This window comes from Protomyctophum bolini (assembly GCF_963924005.1).
Source record: "Protomyctophum bolini genome assembly, chromosome: 10".
Classification (NCBI taxonomy): domain Eukaryota; kingdom Metazoa; phylum Chordata; class Actinopteri; order Myctophiformes; family Myctophidae; genus Protomyctophum; species Protomyctophum bolini.
This window is the reverse complement of record NC_137871.1, coordinates 9,866,670-9,892,995: the sequence shown is the minus strand read 5'-3', so window position 1 is coordinate 9,892,995 and position 26,326 is coordinate 9,866,670. Positions and strand designations below refer to the sequence as shown.

At 42.2% G+C, this 26,326-nt stretch overlaps 2 protein-coding genes across 2 annotated transcripts; both read right to left on the bottom strand.

Moving 5' to 3' along the window:
• Positions 1-383: 383 nt before the first annotated feature.
• On the bottom strand, positions 384-1,876 carry adirf (adipogenesis regulatory factor; the record flags this gene model as incomplete). Its single annotated transcript, XM_080773336.1, has 3 exons — positions 384-487; positions 1,216-1,278; positions 1,798-1,876. 3 exons carry the CDS (start codon positions 1,874-1,876, stop codon positions 384-386), a joined length of 246 nt encoding a protein of 81 aa, XP_080629462.1.
• A 904-nt stretch (positions 1,877-2,780) lies between these two features.
• sncb (synuclein, beta) lies at positions 2,781-23,299 on the bottom strand. Its single transcript, XM_080773623.1, has 6 exons — positions 23,270-23,299; positions 21,878-22,008; positions 15,302-15,331; positions 14,836-14,921; positions 8,122-8,208; positions 2,781-3,509 (listed from the first exon to the last, which is right to left on the bottom strand). The coding sequence occupies exons 2-6, from the start codon at positions 21,996-21,998 to the stop codon at positions 3,483-3,485; spliced, it is 351 nt and encodes a 116-aa protein (XP_080629749.1). The 5' UTR covers positions 21,999-22,008; positions 23,270-23,299; the 3' UTR covers positions 2,781-3,482.
• Positions 23,300-26,326: the final 3,027 nt, after the last annotated feature.

Sequence of the window (26,326 nt, the reverse complement as noted above, 5' to 3'; positions counted from 1 at the left end):
CTATACTGTATGTCCTCCATACAACTGAGAAACAACTTGACATCTAATCTGTCTTTATTTGCCAAAATAATAACATAATGATTAAATAGAATCTATCGTAAGGCGATAGAGGGGGGGGGGGGGGGGGGGGGAAGCAGGTATAACACAAATGAGGGCGAGGGGGAGAAAATGACCCATTTGTAAACTTTTCCCAGTGGAATGTTTGCTTTGAGATAATGAAACTCTTTTCAGTTTTCCTTCGGTTTTTCCTTTCTTCTTGTATACCTCAGAGTTCTGGTGCAGTATAACCAGACCAATACACACAATAAGTACATACAGTACTACGTCAGACAAAGTGGCTCCGCCGGGTTTGGAGCAGAACCGAGCTGAGTTCTGGGCGGGGCTCACTTGGTCTCAAGTTTCTGTCCAAACTCCTTGATGGCGTCTGTAGCTTTGTCCGCAGCTTTCCCTATGGCTGCCTGAGTCTGTCTGCCGGCCTCTTGAGCAGCTTTCACGAGTCAGAGAGAAGCACAGACAAATAATACAATCAATACTCCTATACAAGTAATAATGACATTTTTCATAGTAATTAATGAATTGCCTGAATTCATTTTATAAATGTCTCCATGAACAGCATCAAACTGATACCTTAATATCATCTCATTTGATACAAGGACTTGAATTTCAAATTATATGAATCCATCCATCCATCCGTCTACAAGCTCACAACTTTGAGCGTCTATTTTCACTATTAGAGATCTATAGATATAGAGGTCAGGCGGCCCTCACACCATATTTCGCACCATCAATCCGACCAATGATGCCTGTTTGTCTTTGTCAGCAGTCCCGTTCCATATTTGGGCATTGGGAACATAAATATGGTTATGGCTGAGTCATAGTGACGACATGGTTCACAAGCCTGCTGGCAGATCCTTCCTTAAGCCAATTTGAATATATATATATTATTTTTCTTTATGTCAGAAATAGTTTTATTTCTTTTTTCGAACATCAACAACAATGCTATCTAAATTACATAAATTGAGCCTTTGCATAGGCCTACGCCTGTGAGGTCGTCGGGCAAGTGCTATACGGGCTAAGATGTCTAGTTTGAAGAGGTGGGTTTTCAGACTATACGGCCGAAGATTGGGAGTGAGTCTGCAGTTCTGACTGCAATGGGAAGTGCATTCCATAGTTTTGGAGACGGAAGGGAGAAGAGTTTGGGAGTGAGTGTGGTACCTGTGTTGGCCGTTTCTTTGGAGGACTCTGCCACCTGCTGCACGGCGTCCTGCGCTGCCTGCACTGAAGTCACATGACATGGGGACATTTTATCCACATATAGATCCAGAATATCCATACTTATACGCAAACTTCTATTTTGTTAAACTGCAATTGCATTCACGAATAATTGACACTCTCAAGTTCACGTGTACGTGTGTGTGTGTGTGTGTGTGTGTATATATATCTAGAGAGAGAGAGAGAGTATGCATGATTACAAGATCATTGGGTCACAGGTAAAAGTGTTTACATTCTGAAAATCAATATTCACATTTAGCGTAACATGTAAGTCATCTCAAAGGTTGTTGTAAAACAAAAGGAACAAGAAAAAAAGGTTAAAGGTCTGATAGTATCAGCTTCAATCCCCCCCAGTCTCAGGTTTTTTTATTTCACAACATCCAGATTCACTTTTATCCTGTGCGAGTGCACTCGCACAAATGGATATCGACAACACGAAAATGTATTTTCCGTTTACTAAAGTGACGGAGAAAATGAGAACTGTTCTAGTCTATGTGTGTGTGTGTACTGTATTGTATACTGTACCTGTTGACTCCGTCACTCCCCTCGCCGCCGAGTGGCCGCTGCTTTTAAGGCCCTCGAAAGACTTCTTGAACGAGGCCATGGCTCCAGTCTGTGTCCCTTTCGTCCCCTGCGGCGTCCCACACATCCAGTCTGACCAGAATGTGGCTGGAACGCCTGTTTAATACCCTCTGTCTGGGCCAGACACCACCCCCCCCCCCCCCCGCCGGCCCGTACGTTCCGACTGGATTAGCACAACAAAACCCAGGCAAAGAGGCCCGTGATTAGCCTGGCATCCCGACTATGGGCAGAAGTTAGAACCCTGCCAAGGGCTAGACAGACAGACAGAGCCCCATTGGACCACCTCAGCAGATTCTACACAACATGGCCCTCATCAACAAGGCTATAGCTCACCGAGCACAGAGAGAAAAGACAGACAGACAGACACAGACAGATGGAGAGACAGAGAGGGGGTGTGGGCGAGAATGATACAAATCGAATGGGTAAACAGAAGTCATGTGAGCGTCTCCATATTGCTGTCCGACACATGCAGCACAGAAATAAGTCTATAAAACAGACATTATACCATTTTATGGCAATGCTGAGTGGAAGGGGAATAAATATGGGGGGGATCCGGGGGTTCTCTATGAAGTGGTCTCCATATAGCAAGAGGTCAGGGACAGTACTGTAGGTGCATGGTAGTAGTGCACTTTGGGTATATAGGCTATACAATCCATATAGTTTTACATTTACTAATCTGCGGTGAGTTTGGAAATTACGATTATTTTAAATAAAAGTAACACCAATGACTTTTTTTTCTCACTTTTTTTATTTACATAGGATTGTTTGTCTGGCGTGACACATAAACCTTTATATAGACATGTCCTGCAATTTTAAAGCACATATTGTTTATGACAACCATTATGATTTCAAGACATAATATACCGACTTTAACTTGTTAAAATCTCCAGTACACATGAACACACACACACACACACGCACGCACACACACACACACACACACACACACACACGCACACACGCACACACAAACATGTATAACTTGTCCATCTCTAAACGGATAATACACTGGAATGGTTTCACGAGCAACTATAAAGATACAATGTATAAAACTCTTACTTCAAAAAACATTAAATAAATAAATAACTCGCTTTCAAATCAAATGCAAAAGAGAAACCCACAAACAGGCATTGTAGACACTTAGAGGATATTATTGTAGTTCTGTTTGCAACCGGACTTAACGTATTCATAATGTTTTTTTTTTCTCTTCTCATTCCCAGCGTTATCATTGGAAGATGATGAACATCTATCACACGTGTTTCTAAATATAGATACGCACAAAGTACAAAGTCACAAGTCCTCGTTCAGGTCTCACTTCGTTGGGAGGGAGACAAGGAAGTGAGACCGAAAGGACATTTCCTACGCATCAATAAATACCTACACCCAACACATTACATTAAGAACATGACATTTACAATATATATATATATCATAATAAAAGATTTGTCTTGAAGGAAGAACAATTTTTCAGTGGGAATGCTTTTTTTCCATGGGTTTTTTTTTGCAACGGAGGGACAGGGGTGGGGGTATTAATCGTGATCGTTTCAGCATTTGTCCTTTTGTTATTGTTTGTTAGAAATAGAAATGTTATTGTGCTGCTGGTTGGATGATCATTTGGAATGATGCTTCTACGCTTCAGGCTCGTAATCCTGGCTCTGCTGAAACAAAGACAAAATCACTAAGACACACTTCTACACCGTTAACACACAAAATAAACAAACAAACAAGGTCTATATTGACCTGAAAACGTTTCTGTAACCCACATCATGTATGCCACCTGGCACAGAAAAGGTATACTTATGTAACTTTAGGTCTTAAAAGGTTCAATATGGAACTACTGTATATAGAGACCCCATTTTTCCCCCCTTTTAGGTCTAAAAAGATTCTACAGTATGAAACCTCTTTAAATATAGTTCAGAACCCACATGATACTTTGCTCAATAGAACTAAATGTTTCCATGTGGAACAGAAATGTTTTTTTGAACCATGGTTTTATAGAACCTTTGTAGGAAGCCAGTGTGTCAAGCAAGCGATTGAACCTGCTTTGGTAACAATATACAGTAAGCACTTGTGTAAACGACTAAACGGCAGTCAGATGTAGGATAATTCTTTGTTCAATTTTAGGAGACAAATAGTGGAGACTATTATCAACAGCATGCAATCAATTAGGGCTACAACTATTGGTTATTTTCTTAGCAATTATTCTATCTATCCATTACTTTTTCGATTAACCAAATAATCTAGAACTGTGTTTATTCATTGTCAACAAATTGGTTGACAACTTAAGCCTCATTTTTTAGACTTTGCCATAAAAATAGCTGATCTACAAACTCAACTCGGCTACTAATCCAGAAATGTTTCGAAACATTTAGCCTAAAATGACAAATGGGATCTATCCATCATTTAAACGAATTATCGATGATAAAACAAAAACAAAAATGATTAAATAGATTAGTTTGATTAAATAGATTAGTTTGATTAAATAGATTAGTTTGATTGAATAGATTAGTTTGATGAAATAGATTAGTTTGATTAACTGTCGCACCACTACAATCCATCCATCTCTTGTGCAGTATATAGCCTAGGTATTGATGTCACTGTACAGGTTGAGTGCGTCTCTCTCTCTGCCCTGCAGAGGGCAGCACCGCCCCACAATCAGCAGCCTCAAGGACATGTAGCGCTCAGCATCACCCAGCAACTATCTCCCTCCCTCCCTCCCTCCCACAAGCCTCCCTCTCATAATATATAACCATAAAAACAACACATTTGCCTCCGACCATCATTCACCCAACCACACTTTCTAACCATCCGTCCGGCACGTTGGACAAAAGGGAGTATGACGCAGGATGGGGGGGCTTATTTATTCACAGTATGAGATTTCAGCGAAACGGTGATTCCTTCGGGGGGGGGAGACAGAAATGCTCGTCCGGCTGCGACTGAGAGTGGCGGCAGAGAGACTCCATATTTACAGCAATGCAGGGAGACCCTGAGACACTACCCACAATGCATGGAGCCAGCCAGCCAGCGTCATCACCACACCCATTCAGGCAGAACCTAGCATGCTGCTGGTGTAGCGAAGGATGGGGGAGGGGGAGACACGTGCATGTGTGGAGGAGGGACGGATAGGAGAGAGAGAGAGAGAGAGAGAGAGAGAGAGAGAGAGAGAGAGAGAGAGAGAGAGAGAGAGAGAGAGAGAGAGAGAGAGAGAGAGATGGCGGAAGGACGTGAATGGAATATGCAACTCTCCCTCTGGCGAATCACTTTTAATTTGCAACAAGAACAGGCACCTGCCTAATGCATATATATATGTGTGTGTGTGTGTGTGTGTGTGTGTGTGTGTGCGCGTGTGCGTGCGTGCGTGTGTGTGTGTGTGTGTGTGTGTTTATTCTCTATAACCGACTGATGAAGTGAAAGGTCTCATGTTCTCAACTATGATCATTAACACGGTTAAGATCATATTATGCAATCAATGTTCTACTGCAGCAAGCCAGCTGGTGTCTACAATTCAAAAGGGTTTTAACTTTTAAGTGACGTGTAATCCTATATTAGTATATACACCCATTAGTGTAACCAGTTTCACCGATTATACCATCTAGCAGAACGATTACATTAAACGTCGTGTGACCTAGTGTGATTTCTTTTATTTTTTATTGCCGTGTGTTTACTGTGGGGGAAATCGATCTGATGGACAAGGAATGGCTTCAGTATCGTCTGCCTCGCCCTTGAGAGCCGCCTTCCAAACATAACCATCCGTCTCACGTTCACATCTATTCTAGCCACACCCACATACTGTACGTGCACATACACGTGCGCAGACACACAGACGACTACATGCCCAGACTTGCCAAACTAAATGTATAGCCTAAGCCTGGGCTATATCTTGTGCCACCCCTTAACCCTAAACTAATTTGCCATCTATTTAACCCATTTTGACCTGAGATCAGATTAAAAAAATGTCTGTTTGAAAATGACAGTTTTCTGAAAAAGCTATGTTTCTATGTCAGTCGTTCTTCGAATTTTCAAAAATGGCAGACCTACAGTACAAGCTCGTAGAGCGCCACTCTTGGCCTACTAGTGCGCAAGCAGAGCGCGCAAGTACTGGCGACCGCTACAAACGTTCAAATCTCAGCCTCCCGTATAGCAGCATATGACGTGATGAACATATGACGTGATTAAAGGACATGCCTGTATATATAATTTGTGAGTTGATTAGTGGTACACTGTGGTTACTCGGGTCGTTTGATGCTTATGTCCCTTTAATCCACCCGACACTGAAACATATCATCGTTAGGTCACCAGCGTAAACCAATTATACCCTGGCATTGGTACATATCTTCATCACGTCATGGGACATACCGGACAACAACATATACCTGCACGGTCTGCTTTTGTATGTCCCGTGGCAGCGTATGACATGACTACTTGTGCTTGTTATGGCAGTGGTGTCAGATTACATACATGTATACATAGGGGCATTACCTTTAATCCACCCGACACTGAAACATGTCATCGTTACGTCACCATCGATAACCAATTATACCCTGGCATTGGTACATATCTTCATCACGTCATATGCTCATATGCTGCTATGGGACATACGCATCGTAGCACCTGACGAAAAACATTACTACTTGCGCAAGTAATAATAATAATAATAATAATAATAACACAATAAAAAAGGGTTTAATGATTTTAGAGCACATGCTCGGTCATATTGGACTCCTGTTTAACAATATGAGCAAAGGCATTTTTATATCAAAGTCAAATTGTGATTTGTTCCAGGTGGCAAATTTCAACCAATAATATGACCTGTCAATCGAGTTGTATGCAGTTAACGTATCCATTGTGGCTGCTGCTTTACAAACTTAAAATCACAACAAAAAGAAATTCACAGTGCGTTCACAGTGGTTGTGACTGCTTACACAGTTACAACCACTGCTTGTCGTTTGACCAGGTAAAACAGATTCCATCCTTTTTGGTTCCAACCATTCCCTTAATAGGTTAATTTTAAGGTCAGTATTGATGACATAGTAATAGCTAACAAAGAAGAGGTTACATATCTGGTCTATATCCTGGACAATAAACTGACGGGTGAAGGCATGGCAACAAGAGCGATCAGAAAAGTAAAGAATTTCCTCATTTGTTAACAAGACGGCTCTCAGGACACTAGCTGGGGCTCTCATTCAGCCCTTATCTGACTATGCATGCACCTCCTGGTATTCCAACATCTCAATGTCACAAAAAAATAAGCTCCAGACCTCCCAAAACAAACTAATCAGACTTTACTAGGATTAGGGCCCATGACCCACCTCTGTGCAACACAATTTGATAGCATAGGTTGGCTCAGTGTTGAGGACAGAGTTAAACAACTGAAAATGGGACTAGCATTCAAGATTGTAAATGCAGCTCTGCCGTCCATGCCCACAGTGCCCATTTACTTGACTGATTACCTCAAAAAGGTGAGCAACTCCCACAGCCATAATACTAGAGGGAGTGTAAATAATGATCTGGTGCCACGCATTTTTAGAACAAATATGGGTAAATTCACATTTCACAGCACTGCCACTCAAGTGTGGAATGCCCTGCCCCCTTCCCTCAAAACAAGCAGATCACTGGTTTCCTTTAAAAAGGGTCTGAAAACTCACCTGTCACTGTCATCAGGTCAAAGGGAGAGAAGGTGATTGGCTCTCCCCCCCCCCCCCCCCCCCCATTTTTTATGTTTTATAATGTATTTCTATTCCAACCTGTACATATAGATCTAGTGTGTTTGAGAAACGTATTGTTTGTTGTCACTGTTGTCATTGTGAATGAATGCATGGGACCCGAATGGAAACAAGACCGCAAGGTCTTTCTTCGGTGCTGTCCTTTTGGACCAATGCTGTGCTTGACTGTACCCTGTACTGTTTGCATCTAATTGTCTAAGAAAATTATCAATCAATCAATACCTAAATGCAAATTACACTATGCCGATATAGAGGGTTTCGTTCAACGTCATTTAATGCAATCAGATAGGACCTTTCTGTTTGGATGTATGGGCTGTCAAGGCCAGAAAGTAGTTTTTTGCCACTAGTAACGGGTATGATGATGCTATCAGGTTTATGCCACCTCTATGGTGGTCTGGTGGCAATGTATCTTTATGTTAGAGTACATTAAAATGTGGCATGATTTCAGCAGTAATATCACCGCTGTCAGGCTGAGATTGAAGATCGGATTAAGAATGAGAAAAAAGGAACGGTTTCAGGTAATGGCATTCTGTGGTGAGGTTACCTGCTGGGATTCATCGTATGTCTCTCCTTCTGGCTCCAGCATCGCCTCTCCCTGCCCCTCCATCGCCTCCTGACCATACTCCTCAGGCTGAGAGGGATACAGACAGACAGACAGACAGACAGACAGACAGACAGACAGACAGACAGACAGACAGACAGACAGACAGACAGACAGACAGACAGACAGACAGACAGACAGAGACAGTGAGACAGAAGCATGCAATTTACTTTAATCTGAAAAAAATAAATGGACCGTTAGTTTACAGCAGGGGTGCCCATTTAAAACCCCCCACAATGCAGTGCCTTGTTTTCAAGTGTGGGGAACGCTCTATGGGGGAACGTCGGGTCTGTTCTGTTGTTAAACAAACACATTAAAAGGATATCTATCCATCATTGTTCATATAGCAAGATGCGCGCGGCAAAGAAGCCTAAAACATATCACTTCCATGCAGAGTGGGAAGAAGATTATTTTTTCACGATGTCACATTCCAAGTCCAACTGTGTTTGCCTTACTCGAGCCCATCGCTACATTCATGTGCTTCCCATTCAGAAGCTAATGTTGATTCCATTGCCTCGAAAATAGCAACACTTTTTAACATGAACTCTTCTGCGTTGAATGAGATCATGGCACTGCAGGCTGACATACAGTTAAAATTGTGTGCCCACGATGGAGAATTTGGAGCTTACTCGTGGAGGAAAAGTATCCAAACATCAGGACTTGTGCAGCCTCGCTCACAGCGTTATTTGGCTCCACATATTTATGTGAATCAGCGTTTTCCCACATGAAGATAATTAAGTCCAAATATCGTTCCACATTGACGGACGATCATTTTGAGGCCTGTTTAAGACTAGCTGTCAGCAGTGACTGTCCGGATTACGCAGCGCTGACGGACTCCATTCAGTGCAAGGCTGCAAGCAGTCATCTGATTAAAGGGATAGTTCAGATTTTTTTTAACTTAAATTGTATGAAATACTTTCCATTAATATAGTGGTTGCAACTGTATTAATTGATTGCCAGAGTCCTGTGGTGGGAGTTATGCTCTGGTTGAGTTGAGTGGTGCATTATTCCTTCATGTGATTGTGTATGCTTTTTATGTGTGATACTTTTAATATTTGTAACATTTTATGAGCAATATGTTATTACAAATTGAAATTGATTGACGTTATTACAAAGAGTAACTTTAACAAAAAATCTCTTCTTTGCAAGGTGGGGTAACTGAAAAGGTAAATAAATAGAATTGATTTTGAAACAGTCCTAATGCCTTAATGTTATTTATTTTTAGTATTTTAAGCAATGGGATAATATTTTTTTGGTTGGTAGATCACCTTGAGCTGGCAATTTTAAAAGTAGACCTCAAGTCAAAAAAGTGTGGGCACCCCTGGTTTACAGCCTGTATGAGTTTTGCCAAAACATATCACTCGATAACTGAGCTAACATTGAACGTCTAATTATGACAATTATGCTTCTTAACCATTCCACTGTATCATAGGTCATATCTCTTACTAAGAGATGTATGAAGCACCATGGAGTATGTGCTCATCATTCCTGCGCCTAGTACAAAGGACCCTGAAAATAAAGCCAGTGGGCCATCACACTGTTATTTTTAAACACTGCGCTAATCAAGTCAATTAGGTCAGAACACACTATAATCCCGTGTGCTGTATCGAAGCTGATGTTATTACTGTGGGCCCACCAATGCAATTAGCACGACCTAACCTCAATACCATGATAAACAACTTCATGAGATGGAAAGCTGTCTGGAAGTTATTTTACGTTATATGTTATCTAAAGCCAAGGAAAAATCTTCTTCCCTGGGAGTCGAGTATGAAATAGGTAACAACAATAATGGTATCAACACTAGGAGTGGTCAAATGAAATAGTATTTGATGATGCAAAGAGTGAAGTAAAACTTTTATTACACGCTAGCCACAGTCGAAACCCCCCCAAAAAAGAAACATTATTTAGTTAACTAGTTGCTATCCCAACAGTGTTCCGAGTAGTTACCAGGGTCTCGTTTTGAGAAACACCTGTAACCCACAGCCGAGGCCTTCAAACAAGCCTCTCAAACGAGGCGGTTGGAAGATTGAATAGATTAGTGAGTCAGATGAGGGGGAGGGGTGGTGTGGGGCCCCTATTAGAGACCAGCGGGTCGCCGATTTAGCCGCGGGTAACCGCAGTTTAGGGTGGATATGGGTCATTAAAATATATCATAAATTAATATTGGATGAACCGCGGGTGAAATAATGCTGGAAGTAAATGAATGGCATCTATCTATAGGCTTATTATAGTTTTTAAAAACGCACAAAATCTCGGCGTGCGAGCGTTAAGAGTGGACCGCTAGCTGCTAGGCTAACAGGCAGTCGAGAGTATGGAACAAACTTAAAACTAACTAAAACGGAAGGTAGGAATATGAGTTTGGCGTGCGAGTCGGTGGGACTGCGTGGGAGCGAGGGCTGGATATGCCACGTGAAAAGACGGTCGTTGCGACGTGAGAACGCGAACGACTGAATAAACGGACGTTGCAGCCTTGTTGCCATGGAAATGAGAATATACAACCATGGCACTATACATCACCTTGGTCAACTGTCGACAGTGGTGAGTGACAACTTATAAATAACCCATCTACAAGCTCACAACGCGACGCAGCGAGCCAGCAGCGTCACACTGTGAGCTCGTAGATTGGCTATATACACTGTGCTATCCCTGCAGCGGTTTGCGGGTGGTTGCGGATACATATAAATTGGATTAATTAATTAATGCGGTCGGTTAACGGGCGGATTATAAATACACACACTCTGATGCGGGTGGCAAAGAAAGCTCATCCGCAGGGAGGGCTTACGATAGGAAGACCATCCCGTTACTGAAACACCCATGCAAGCAAGGTAGGTGTCACTGTTTACTGTTTAGAAGTTGCTGCTGTCCCCCTGCCTCTCCTGTCCTCGCTAGCTTCCCTCTCCTCTCTACTATAGCCTTGAAGAGACCTAATGTATATGCTTTCAGTGGCATAGGCAAATTAGGCATCTCCCGGCAGGATCCGCCGGCAGAAACTAGACGCACCTGGCTGCAGCAGATGTGCCTGATTAATTAGAGAGACGGAGACAGAGAGGAGTGCGTGCGTGTGTGTGTGTGTGCGTGTGTGTGTGTCAATTGAATAAAGCTGCAGACCAACAGTAATGAGCAGATATGCGAGATACGCGTTCGCACTACTGTATGCCACAATTGAATGGGTCTTCGCCCCGAGACTTATTTCTTCTTCCTGGAAATAAAACCGTCTGGGTTTCCGAGGCAACCCCTCTACTATGCTATCCGGTCCCCATCTCCTGTCCTTTTTTCTGCTCTCCTCTCCTCCCCTCCCCTCCCCTCCCGTCTCTCCCCAGTCCCTCTTCTCCCCTCCACTGTGCTGTAATGTCTTCCCCACTTCCCTGTCCCCCCTCGCCTCGCCTCGCCTCTGCTCTGCAGTCCTGTCCTCTCCCTTCCTGTCCTGTGTTCTAACTGAAGGTGAGCAGAGACACTGAGCACATTGAGTCTATGTTTGTCTATGTGCAATGTGTGCTACATTATAAATAAACGTGACTCGACGTGAGCATACTGACTTTGACCAAGTTCACCCAGGGGACAGAAAATAATATGAATTATGCTAGTGGAGAGAGCTGACACTGGGACACTGACGCTGGCTCTGGTTCTGTAGGTAGGGCAATGCCATGGTCTTCACATTTTCACACACACCCCTTTGAAAATCTTTGGTTCCAGGGATCCCGAGAAGAGGATATCGTAGTTGTTAGATCATTAGACTAAGACTCATTCTACAACTTGTCTGCACTGTAGGTATAGGGAGAGGGAAACCTACAGTATGATCTGAATAATCATTCGTATACAGAACATTTACACTAGATACATTCATAGTAGCCTACAAGTAATAGTTAAACCCGGTGCGTCCCTATTTTGTTCATGTCATGGGCACAGACTTGGGAAATAAAATGCCAGCTCACAACAACACCGCAACACAGTGTGAGCTGCAAATCATAATACATTTTTATTTATTTATATTAAGCGGTTAAATTGTTGCTGGGACAATAGAGCTGGCACATCTATAAAGCTTTTTTTTGTTTGTCCCTTTTATTGGTCCTGTTAATCTACCTCTGTAACACACAGAGTTCAGGGCTGTATATGTCCAAATGAATGTGTCCGGAACAAATCAAAGCATTACGACCTTCTCACATCCGCTAGGCTAGACTAAGAGACATTACGTTACATTCTTGTGAAATGACGTACAATGTCACAAGAGCTGTGACAGAGCTGTGTACTGTTGTATGTCTGCTAGGACATTGACTCCCAGACAGTCTGTCCCGCAAGTGATGCTTCAGTGGGACAAACAATGAACAAGCCTAGTAAAAAGCCAGAGAGAGAAGCATCGTCTATTCATGATGTTTACTTAGTTTGCCTCCCTACAATTGAATTGTATTTACAGGAAGTTATTCATATTTTCTTAAAGGGCCACTTCACACCCATTTTCATATAATTGATCCTCAATGTATAATAAACTTATATTTTCTCTGTATATTTTCTATTGAGGTAGATTTCTTAAGATAATTGAAAACGATGCATTACATTCACCATTCGTCCCAACCGAACATAAGAAGCAGATCATTAGGCATAATGAAGATATATATGGCTTTTTAAAAACAATTCTCTCAGTCTGTAATGGCTATGATAATTGTGTTTTCCCCTATTCTCAGAGAGCAAGCTAATTAAATTAATATGTTCTTTCTGAACAACACAACAGCTAAATAAAAACAAGACTAATCTAAAAGGAAGATTACGTAATATGGTAGCCAAAAGATGGGGTGCAATACATACAGTACACACGGCGTTGTGTCATCGGGGTGTCAATATAGCTGGGTGTGGAGCTTGGGGGAAAGTTCAGAGTTCTCCCAACCGGAATTAACAGTGGGGTGTTGGGTTTTCAACTCGAAATAATACTACTTTAAAAGTAGGTGTCATTGTATCTAGGTGTCATCACCGGCAAAGATCCTTGTATTTTTCAGAATAGCCAAATGGCATTGATCACGCCTCCAGGTCCTAAGTTAAGTAATAAGACCTGGTACTTAAGACATGCAAAATACAGCCCTCTGTCTCTACCAGGCGATTAAATGTTTTGTAAGATGAAACAGATCTCCGTAGTGCTTGTGCAACTTGACACATGCAACAAAGTATAAAGAGATACGGATAATCTGACTGCACCACTTGAACCCCAGTTTCTATATATCTACAAGCTCTACAACGCGTCGCAACACAATGCACTTTTTATTGAATAACTAGACTGGTGCCCGGCTGTGTAGAGCACATAGTCGGTAACGATGGAACGATGGAAGTTGGGGCTAATGGTTCCCGAGTCACGTGCATTACAGCCGTACACACGTACGTACGTACGTACATACAGAGACATGGTGCATTTATAGATAGATGCGGACGATACGGATACCGGAGGAGAATTGTAACATCTGTGGATCTGGGGCGAGCACTTTATATTTGAAATCTGAACATTTGTGTATAGACCTTAACGCTGTCAATGGAAAAAGTCAGTAAAACAGGTTGAAGTTCCGCCATGACAGACGAGCGCCATGTGAACTATGGCTAAATAGGCTTGTATTTCTTAATAATAAGTCAACGTTCCGAGGGCGAGCATTGCATTGCAGATCCAAAAATTAAAAAAAATCCATCAGAAGACAAAAGTGAGGACGCAAATTGTGATTGGCCGGAATGAGAAGATGTATGATGATAAGAGTGCCCCTCACATATTTTAAGAATGTATAAATGGACAGTATACAGGTCCATTTATACATTGTGAAATTAAAAATTGTAATTCTAAAGGTTGCTTATACATGTGAATGAGTATTTAGACTGCTGTTGGTGGTGACAGCAAGAACCCCAGCTTCATATGCATTGGGCCACAACCCCCCATTTGATATACAGTATATATATATATATATATATATATATATATATATATATATATATATATATATATATATAATATTCAATTTTTCGACCCGGAGTTCCAGATCCATAAGAGTACATTTGGTTCCTAAAATATCAATCATTTAGTTGGGGACCCCCTGGACCTCATGTTGAGACCAGGGGGGCAGTCAGACAGATATTTTGTGAAGCCACTAAGGAAATCGGGATTTCCTGAAAGTTCATATAATGGCCTGTTGTGTGGCGCTGTCATTGGGCCCAGAAAAACCCATAGCCCCATAGAAGTCCATGTATTTGGGCCCAACTTCACCTAGACTGTATTACCTTAATAAACATGGTCATGAATACTTTCTGCTTCCAGTCACTAGTTTAAAGTCTCTTCTTCTCTTCTTCATAATATTCTTTTTGGAAAATGATGGTCCCATTTATAAAAAAAAAAGGCCATAAAGTCACGTATGTTCTGAGGGGCGTGGCTACCGTTACAGTCTATGATCGGGATTCCCCTCCCACTCGAGTCAAAATAAAAACCAACTAAGAAGAAGGGGGGGGGGGGGGCTCGTTGTCTGGGCCAGCCAATGGGCCAGCTGGGCCCAAACGCATCTAGAAAGATGGCCATTTACAATTCAAGGACTGACGACAGGCTTCATTTTACGTTCACGTTAGACCCGGGGAACGCTTTGTCCATATTTCTTACAGTCTATGGTTGAGACCCAGTGCTGTTCGGTCCGGTATACATACGTTCATGTCAGTAGGGAACTCGTCCTTCTTCACAAGTCCAGTGGCCGCAGCAATGTTCCCCATGGCCCCGGTGGTCTTCTCCGCCACTGCAACACACATGCATTATGCATCAGCACACAGCTGGCGTGCACACACACACACACACACTCAACATCTTTGGCCACAATAATGCAGGAGGTTTTTATAGCGTTTTTCGCACGCACACGCACACGCACACGCACACACACACGCACACACACACACACACACACACACACACACACACACACACACACACACACACAGCAGTCTCATCCTGTTGTTCTTATAAGGTCATGCCGCCACAGTTAGCGACACAGTTTCAGGCTATAGACGCTCCTTTTTTTAATCAGCTCTAAGTGCCTTGTCACTATAATCTAAGCTTCTTAACACCGTCGCCGACAATGATGATCTCATGACCTGGGCCCACAGGCGGAAAAACACTCACCTGAACCGACTCCGTCTTTGGCCTTGGAGCCTGTGGTGAGAAAAAAAAACAAATGGTTTAAGAAAAACAACTACAGTAGTTTGAAGAAAACACACAGTTTACAAACAAACTACGGCATTCAAACAGTCTGCAAAATGTGTTTGGCCCTTATATATTTTTTTATACTTGCACTAAAAACTCTAAACGTGTAGAGCTTGTAGATCTGCTATTTCCGTATGAATCCAAATTATTACTACACCATGTACAGTATTTGGAGCATTACGTCTCATGCTACGTTATATGCACAGTGCACAAGGGACACGCTGCTCTCACACTGAGTTGAAAAATGTACAGGTCAAAATAATGTAATCTACTTAGATGATATAGAGAAGCTAGGTCATCATGGTGTGCTGTACAGCTATAGGGCCTTATATAACGATGTAGACTCTTATTAATTCCCCCCCACTCAAAAACTAATTGCCTCAAGTGGGATTAATATATCCGCTTGAAGTTGAAGACGTAGCTAATGTTCAGAACTTTGCTGACGATTAATTAACGTAATAAAAGTAATAAAGGAACAACGTGTAACATTGTGTGCTGAACCGGAAAACACCAGGGCGTGATTATATAGTACAGCGATGGGGAAGGAATCACTCCTATGTTCTCATTGTTGCAAGCTGCCGCGGCATAGTCTATACTAGGAACAGGCGTCGACTCAAACCGTTCCCGTTTTATCGATCGTTGATTTATCAAGCCGACAGCTGATGTGGATTGGGTTGTCAGGTTACCATTTCTCCAGAGGCAGCCTTAAAAAGGGACACTCCGCCGTTTTAACCTGAATCCTGTCATTCTGTCGTTTTGGATGACACGATGTGGCAAGTGAATCTGGCATCGTCACACTTTCAAGTGTCGTCTGTATCTCTTGCTCACAATAGAAGGACAAGTTACAGTATAAACACTTAAATCCTATTATACTTCAGTTCATACCACATTGAGCTTTCAGTTTGGATGTATGGGCTGTCAATGCCAGAAAGTAGGTTTTTTTTGCCACTCAGTGGGCGTTCCCGCATAACTTCCGGGTATGATGTTGATGTCACACTAGTCTTGCGTTCCCAGACTGTTGTCTCTCACAATTTCCCTTAAGAGTATATATTGATAGAGAGACGGCACCCTTGAGGAAACCCTGAGGCGAAATGGACGCAGTGGCCGAATTTGTCATTCGCAGCTCGAGCCGGCGCTGGTCCGTTGACTATCATTGCGCAACGTTCATGTTATTGGGCCCCTGACACGTGAACGAATGTTTCATACGTGAACGGCGCAATGATAGTCAACAGCCAGCGCGTTCATGTTATTGGGGCAATCCATCCCAGAATGCACTCTGTTCCTACCCGGAAAGAGGAGTGAAATCGCCTCATGCGCTTTTGAGCAACTTAATGCAAGTGGATGGGAGGAGAAATCCGGTGCCGTCTCTATTAATATATATATACTCTAAGCTATTTCCAAATGCTTTCATCATACATACGTCTGGAGCAACGGAAGTAATGAGTAAAATATAAAGCGGAAGTGGAGACTCCTCCCCACTTCCGTTTCGTCTTTACAGTCATGCACATTTATCCTAATGTAAATAGAAAACATCTAAGCATATATAGCTTGCTGCTTAGCAGAAAAGGAAATAAAATAAATTAAGCTCTAAAGATATTCTAAAATATATTTTCGTGATCGGAAATGGCAGCCTCCTTACTCGTATTTCGGGAGGTGTAGTTCCAGACTCTATATAGCATTCGGACGGAGATTGTGGAATAGTTGTCTGGCTACGCGAGACTAATGTCCCACGGACACACACACCCTGAACAGGGACTCTATAGGGTTCATGTGGTTAGAAAACCACAGAAAATGGTAGCCCTTTAAGAGTGAAGCCGGCTGAAACGCAACCAGCTGACCTTTTGGGTCATGATTCATGACTAGTCTAGTTCGTGTTCAAGCCTTCTATCTGAGCAGTCTACTTGCTGCACGGCACGCACTCAACTATATCCTCGCTATAGCGTCCATCTCTCACTGCACCCTTGGGGCCTCTAAAAAGCCCATTCAAAGAAAGAGAAGAAAACATTATGAAGCGCAGGAATGGTTGTCTTCAAAAGACGAGCCTCCAAGCACCACGGACATCCGAGAGGCGTCCATTTAAAGTGCCGGTCGCCTGTGAAGCACTGAGGTTGCACGTGAAAATGGCACTATACACGGAGGTGTAAAACTGAGGCTCAACAAGCACCAGCGAAGCACTCTCTGAATGACTAAATTAGTAATGCATTATTAGTCGCAATTTTCATCCTACAGTCTGACGATTTTAGCAGAGGATTCATCTTGGTTTTTAAAAAAGAGTTGCGCGGCAAAAAGAAAATCTGTGGACATTTCTGCAGTATCGGAAGCAAGCTCTAAATATGCACTGAATACATGAGATGAGATTCTTTATCACATTATGTCATGATCTCAACAATACAATGGGATTTAAAAAAAGAGAAGTTTCAAATTGGCATAGTATCCTTTTAAGATTATCACATGAATCTGCAATTATGACCTTATTGAATTGTTTTACCTGCTATGGTGGAAAGAAAATAAAGACGTTATTTTCAATTATAAAAAAGTGATTACTGAAGCAAATGAGAACAAAGTCCGAACATCTGAAATACTTATTTTGATAACAACATGAACCCTAGCATCCCTATTACCAAGGACATAGCAAGGAAATAGCAGATCACACAGTGATGACCTACATATTACAATTAAAGTAATATCGTTAAAACAGCAATACTAGTGATCATTACAACAAGTCACTTGTCAGTGCAGTTTCCATTCTGTTAACCTGTTGAACAGTTACTGAGGATTACATGGCAATATATGACATGTTGTGGTTTGTAGGTCTGCTATTTTGCCATTTTTTAAATTATTGTCACAATATTTTCATCGCCATTCTACCCTAAAATATGGTGATATTTGATTTTGTCCATATCACCCAAGCCCTAGCTAGAATTGACTGATTAACATTGTGACTTATAGAGACAATTAGCTTATAGCATTGCACCTTCGACAGGGTGGCACATGCTCTGTGAGACTGGATAGATGTGATATTAAATGGTGTCTTGAATTAACCCATTCTGGGCGTTCTGGTGTTAGCACTATGTTATGCTTTAGCTATTGAAAAACAGCAGATCTACAAGCTCATAGCGCGCCACCGAGTGGCGCGCTACGAGCTTGTAGGTCTGCTATTTTAGAAAGATTGAAGAACGACTGACATAGAAACATGGCTTTTTCAGAAAACAGGGTCTTCTCTGCCTTCCTCAGACAGGCTGCTCGGCGCAGCTGGGTGGGCGGGTGGGCTACAGCCGCGGCAGCACCAAAGGTGGGCTGCAGCGGCGGCCTATCAGCTCCCTCTCACCCCTCCTCCACAATGGGGCCTTCCCAGCCAATCGTGTGTCGCTTTCTAGGACGATACTATATACGTTGCTCAACAAGCAGAACACAGATGCACAAGGATGCTACAGATAGCACGAATATCCACTCACCTCCTTGCTAAGTTGCTACTACAGCATGGGCAGAACTCAAGAAAAGACCTAACCTAATGTTGTTGTTGTTATTATTATTTTTGTTTTTATTTTTGTTTTTATTTTTATTTTATTACTAGCACCTAATAAACAACCACACATTATTATTGCAATATAAACAAATTGTTATCCAATCCAATAGTTATTCATGCATTTCCGGTCTTTTTTTTCTTTTCTGTTTGTCTCTACATTCACTGTATAATGTATATGTTATCAAGTAGCATTTTTAACATCTTCAACACACTGTTGTCCAGCCAAATTCTAACAATACCTCGTTAACATTGTGCGTGTCATTTATTGAAAACAATTTTATCGAGTGTCATTGGACATAGTCATACTCATTATGGAGTAGTAGTACTAAGTAGTAGTAGTAGTAAATCTATTTGGGGGCATATATAACCCATTTTGGGCGGGAGCCCCTTTTGGTGTTAGCATTATGTTATGCTTTAGCTATTGAAAAATAGCAGACCTACAAGCTCATAGCGCGCCACTCGGTGGCCTACGAGCTTGTAGGTCTGCTATTTTAGAAAAATCCAAGAACGACTGACATAGAAACACAGCTTTTTCAGAAAACTGTCAGGATGTAGAAGACATTTTTTTTAGAATCTGATCTCAGGTCAGAATGTTGAGTCATATAGAAGTGAGAGAGGAAATGTGGAGCGTACTCAGTATAGGGGAACGAATGGTCCCACTCATTATAAATGCTCTCAACGACCAGGAATCAAACCAGGGACTCTGATCAGGACATGTTGCATCCACATGACACGAGCCCTATATAAACACTCCCGGGCCATGGGAATTATGACAGTTACTCATATATTACAACAGCACCCAATGAAAACCAACACAAAAAAACCATCTGTTTCCGTCTATTTGTGGATTTGTTATCTTTTACCGGGTGACGCAGAAGTATGCACAAATCCACGGGCTGTCGCTCCTCCAAGGGATGGACACTCACTGTGAATCTGTTGTCCACAATCTGTTGCAGTTCCATTGACATGTGGCATGAACCTCTATACACCTCCCGTGAGCTCTCATATCACCACCACCCAGCAGTCTACTGCCCCGCCCCCACATTCCCTTTCTCCTGCCCCCCTTCAGAGGACAGAGAACGAGGCCATTATCCACAGTACACACACAGCCTCATGGCATCCAGTGCACTGTCTAACTCAATGTCACCCCAAGTAGTGCCACTGTCCATGTTTCCCAAATTACGGATATTTTCTCAGTCATGCTTTTGTTTTAACCACATGAAGCCTATCTGCCCTATACATGTCACCGGAACATCCAGATCCACAGGAACGTGCCACGAAATATTTACAGTATGGCGAAAAGGGGTGGGGGGGGAGACGTTTTTTTTTGTAATGAGGGCCAGTTTCAAATTGCAGCCGTTTTGAAGGCGTCAAGGGATTCACGTGTCTTAATGGCTGTTGGGTAGGGCGTTCCACATTTTAGTGGCATAGGAGCGAAATTAATTAAATCCCTTGTTTGAGTCGAATCTGGGTTGTTTTAGGAAGTCTGGATCCTTGTTTAAAGAGCCTTTGATGTGCTGTGGTACCAAGAGGTGCATATAGTCGAAGAAACCTTGTACAACACGTGTTAGGGTCTTCAAGGTGTTTTTGTTGACCAGTTAGGAGACCCCGTAGAGGAATCTTTGGTTGACTTTTTTGATTACGTTGGTGGCCATTTTTATCACCGGAAAGATTTGCCTCCTATTATAACACATTATTTGTGTGATAATAATGTCACCCACTTTTACAGAGAAAATATGATATTACAATTTGAACCAAAGAGAATTAATTCAGTTTTGCCCAGGCGTAAAGTTTGTCATCAGTGAGACAGGTGCAGAGTTCAGAGCTGAGGGCCTTTTCAACCTGCAGTAGACTATATAAACAGAGGGGGCCAAGTACAGACCCGGTAGACCCTGATTCTTTTCAAGTGAACCTATAGTGTATAACTTAGCTTCTTGACTATCAATCACAGTAAACATTTTTCCAAAGCAAACCGTAGTTTGTTGACTTTCTTTAAGTACAATACGAAGATCAGCTTGCAGAGAGATTATAGGTAATACAACAATATTATTACGACTTGATTTTTTTGTTTGTTTAAAAGCTACATTATCATTTCGTTTTTTCATTCATTGAACCACTGAAATCCTATACCGTTAACTCCTTTTTCCCCTCTACACCAGATCTCTTGGCCGAAAATAGCAAATAAAAAAATAGGGACGATATGGTTACAGACTGATTTTTAAATGTCTATAGCCGTCTGTGCATGAAAAGATTATTTGACCAAGAACAATGATGATGCAATCAGGTTAAGCCAGCACTGACTCAATTATTCAAGTGTTCTACGCTTATAGGCTATACAGAAACATCTGAAGTGAATTGACAATGACAAAATTAAAAAAAAAATCTAATTCAAATGCACTAAATTATTTTCGCTCCTATGCCACCAAAATGTGGAACGCCCTACCAACAGTCATTAAGACATGTGAATCCCTTGACTCCTTCAGGCTGCAATTCGAAACTGGCCTCTGTAAAATCTGAATCCCCCCCCCCCCTTTTCCCCTCACTGTACATGTATCTTTTCCCTTTTTGCTTCCTATATGATGAATTCCTGTTCTGTTCTTTAGCTACATAGAAGTGTCTATTTGTATGTCTCTAAATGTTTTGATGAATTGAACAATGTGGACCCTGTTGCAAACAAGTGTAATGCTTAATTGGGTCGTCCACTCACAGTTAAGTCTTTGTATTGAGTCTGTGCTTGAAATGTACTGTAATTCTGCAAACTGTTCATAAATATTTCAATCAATCAATCAATCAAACAACGCTGTGCTACTAAGCATCTAGTTTCATTGCAGCCAATCAAATTGGGGAAGCTGAATGTTCTCACTCTAATTGGTCACCTCGCTAAGAGAGTCACCTGCATGCATTCTCATTGGGTGCATGTGCGTGCGTGCGAGAGAGAGAGAGAGAGAGCAGGTGGTTAACCATCTTACCTACAAACATCACTCCTTCTTTAGTCTTTTCAGCCGCCGCAGTGACGCCCTCCTTGGTCTTCTCGGCAGCCATCGCCACCCCTTCCTTCGCTTTAGACAAACCCTTCATAAATACATCCATCTTGGCCAAGCTGTTGTGCAGAGAAAGGGAATGGATGCTATGTGTCGTTATGTGTAACTTACAGGACATGAGCATGGTTTATTTACACTTCGTCGCGGGACGGTGTCGCGCTGCGCGCCGGGGAAAAAGAAAAGCCGACCTACAAGCTCATCGTGTGATATACACTGTGAGCTTGTACATCTACTATTTTCAGCAGTAGTAGTAGTTTCTATTTCTATCCCTACGTCGCTGTCACAATCTCTGACCTCGGTGTAGGCGTGGTTTATCCGTAAACCCCCGACTGACAGGAGCGTACGCAATTAAGCATAATTTACTCAATCTCGCGGTGGGTGTCGTGTCGCGTGCCAAATAAGAACGGATATGCCAAGCTATTGGTTTCATTTCATGTAGATCAGTTCTTTTTTTTTGGCAATCGACACCGCCGTATAGGCTACACCACGGAGAATAAATTAAGCATTAGGCTGTATAGTGTATACCAGCCAGGACGCGCTGTCCCGCTATTCAATGACGCGCGTCCAGCTCCCCTTTATCCTTCCCCGTCATTGCATGAAATATTCAGGATATCAGTGAAACGGTTAATTGTGTACGCGCTCATTAATTATTGGTCGCTTGTAATGCTATATCCCCCAGTGGCTGCCAAAGGACATGGCTTTAATTGGAAGGAAAAAAAACGCAGGCTATATCTGCATGGTAGATAATAATAATAGGCTAAATAGATTTATATGGGGGGGGGGGGGGGGAGCATGATTTTGACATCGTTTTGGTATAGTTCAATTGTCGTCACTATTACATAAAATCACACATTTATAGCGAATTTGTTGGTGTAGGCTGCTAAATAAAATATGTGGCCTATACATGTCTAAAAAATAATAATAATAATAACCAAATCCCGAGCCCTTCATAAATAGGGTGGCATGCTGTGAATAACCGATCCAATCCTGTCGTGGACATAGTAAAATCCAGTCACTATAAACGCTGTCGACATTTCATAGCCTGCTCACTCACTGTGAATATTAAATATTCCTCGGATACATAGCCTGCTTAAGCCACGACTATTGCATATAGCCTAATATGAGAAAATAAGAAAAAATAATAAGCACATGCATGAGCACATATTGTGACGGGCCTATTTGGCTTGTTAACAGCCTTTCTTCGAATACCGAAGTCCTTTTAGGCACGGTGCAAACCAGTCCGTCCCTCACGACGATTTTTATGGTTTGTAAATACAAAAGCCAGCGCAAATTAACGCCAGAAAAAGTGTTGTTACTTACTATAAGCTGCCTTTGACTCGTCCCCTTATGACAATTGCACACAGCCGATTCAAAATATGGAGTAAATGGGAGATATCTCCAAATGATCACTATAGGCGGGCCTTCCTCTTGATTCTCTCCACCAATAAGCACTTCCCCCTTCACGGTGCGGCTCATACAATCACGACTCCCCCACCCCACCCCCAACATCACTGGAACATGTCAGCTGTTAACGGCTACAACAGAGTTGGAGATCTATCGAATATAGCAACTCCAGGGGTCGCGGTTTTCCAAATAGCTGCCGTGGGTATACACAGAAAGATGCACATGGCAGGCATCAAATCAACATGTTGAATATCTCCGTTAAACCAGTCAAGTGATACACTGTATACTATATACTGCACCGTCTTAAATGCATTGCATTCGGCTTGTATTTATGTATGCAAATTCTGCCAGAAATTCTACATGGAGAAACGCCATGGCCAAAGCCACGAAAGCCACATTTTCACGGCGAACACAACCAAAATAACAAGAGTGACCCCATAGCTGAATATAGGTCACAAACGTCTGTGTAACACCTGGCATGGTCGTGTGCAGGCAATATAGGTGCACCACGTCACGCTTATCTTTCTGATATTCTACTTTTCATGAGTAGAACCCTTATTCGTATTTCCTACACAGCTCAGTAATAACTGCACTGGTATAGTGGCTCGCCACCTTGGAGGTTATCACATATCTTCAAGGACCTCTTATCCATTAATTGGAAGACATTTTTTATTGAGTATATAGGGCCTAATCCCAATTTTAATTGGAGTATAGCCTAATAATAGCCTGTGAATCAATTGGACTGACCTCTATGAAAATTATTGGGTATATATTGATAATGTATCTGGCCACATTATCAATATATATCTTCTCAGTCTATATGCAGCTAAATTAAATGATATTGATAAGGGTGGGGGGGGTTATCCCAGATTATCTGGAATCCCCTAAACTATCAAGGAACCTGCAGGGATTGGATTTATAAACTATACTATGCTGTTAATGACGTGCTCGAACCTGAATGGACCAAGTGTAAGGGGCGGGGGGGAATCCAAGGACATACCATTTCCTGCTCCAGAGGGTTTATTAAAATGTTGACATCTTCACGATTTCCTTCCTGAATCGAATATCGAACAGGATTGATGTTGTGGGGGATGCCGATGCGTCAAAAACTCTACATATATGGTTGTGTATATGAACTGATCGGTATAGAATCAGGGAACGGTTCAAATAACCCATTTGACCCTGATGTGCGTGAAGCGATGTCATGCTTGGTGGTATAGTGGGTGGTGAGTGAGTAACACTCCCTCCCCCTCTAAACCCCAACCCCCCCTGGCCAAGGAATTCCCAGCTATCACAGTGGATTCACTTGAGTTGTGGACTGTGTAGCTCAATATCATTTACTGTGTGTATAGTGTAGGCTATCATTTTACACAATATACTGTACAATATGGTATCATATTTCTACAGATATGCTCTGTTTTCCAGTTGATGCCCAATTTCTTCTTTCAATGCTTTCCTCCTTGATCCATTCCATCCTATGCAATCACAACCTTTCTGGGAGTGGGCCGTTATCCTATACACATCCCTGAAATAGAGAGTCCACACACAGCATTATAGCGCATTCATTTGATCAATACATACACTGTGGGAGCATGATCCAGTGTGCAGACTGCATCTTTTCGATTTTAAATGTGCTCTGTCCATGCAACTGGGTTTTTGTTGCTGGACAGATTTTTGTGTATACTACAAACTCCACACTTATTTCTGAGGGCAAAGTCCATTTGAAACCATTTTTAGCAAGGCGCAAGCTTTAAACTTCAACCTGGTGTGAGAATTGTCAAAGACTTTCAGAGATAGCTATAAGTGTAAGCTCACAACTGAGTATATGGATCTCAGGCTAAGGGCCGATTCATTTCATACTCCTTTTTTAGAGCCGAATAAAAGTCGGTTCGGCTCTGTTAAGCCTACAATGTGACGTAATTTGAGGTTCGGGGGGGGCGGGTACCGTCCTAAAGTAGTCTCTTTGGTGCTACTGACATTTTCTGACGAGCCGAAATCATTTCGGCACTACAGCGCCGAAACAGCGGTAAAATAGGAGTATGAATCGGCCCTAAGTGTGACCTGCAGTGTGACGCATCAGTCGTGATGCATTATGAGCTTGTGTTATTTCGGCAAAAACAGGGGGGAGTCTAGAGTTTAAGTATACTAGTGGTTAAATGTTTTTTTATTGGCCAATTTGGCATGTCAACCTATTATAATGCACGTCGTCCACATTCCATTGTCAGTCACGTGACGCAGGACTACACCAGCGTTGACTTGAAATGTGTCATGTCAAATACTGTATAATGATAGGACAGTTGATGCCCGTCAACAACTGAGAATGTGCAGCATGCAGACAGAACCTCTTCTAGACCATGTGGCTCCCAAACTATTCAGCTCGTGACCCAAAACAGAAATGAGATATTCGCCCTGGACCCAAACTAGCGAAAATAGCGGATCTACAAGCTCACATGATGTCGCTTCGTGCCACGTTGTGAGCTAGATTATAGCTATTTTCACTATATCTTGAATATTTGTTCTAATTCATGGAATTTCTTCGATTTTTCTTTCATCTCTTCATGGCATTACTAATATTAATTCATGATTTTTTTTATTTTCTTTTCTTTTTCGGGAATGTTTTCTGAATTTTTTTGAAATAATAATTAAAAACCAAAAACTAAGGGGGCCCATAATGTGTCCGCGCCCCACTGTTTGGGAAACGGTGTTCTAATCTAGACAGTAGACAGCCACACTGTAGTAGCACCAGCAGCACTGAATGAGCACACTGAGATGTGTCTCTGTCCATGGTGCTGAACTGGGAAACGTGTATGTGGCGGTGTCTCTGTCCATGGTGCTGAACTGGGAAACGTGTATGTGGCGGTGTCTCTGTCCATGGTGCTGAACTGGGAAACGTGTATGTGGCGGTGTCTCTGTCTGTGTGTGTGTCTCTCCATGATACTGATTACTGAAGAGGCAAGGCAGTGCTGGATGTAA

Bases quoted from the DNA above. Each gene is read 5' to 3' on its own strand.
- sncb (XM_080773623.1), bottom strand. From the start codon at position 21,998: ATGGATGTATTTATGAAGGGTTTGTCTAAAGCGAAGGAAGGGGTGGCG. The intron at 14,922-15,301 runs GTGAGTGTTTTT...TGTGTGTTGCAG, and splicing joins CAAAGACGGAGTCGGTTCAG to TGGCGGAGAAGACCACCGGG. The intron at 8,209-14,835 runs GTATGTATACCG...TATCCCTCTCAG, and splicing joins AGTTCCCTACTGACATGAAC to CCTGAGGAGTATGGTCAGGA.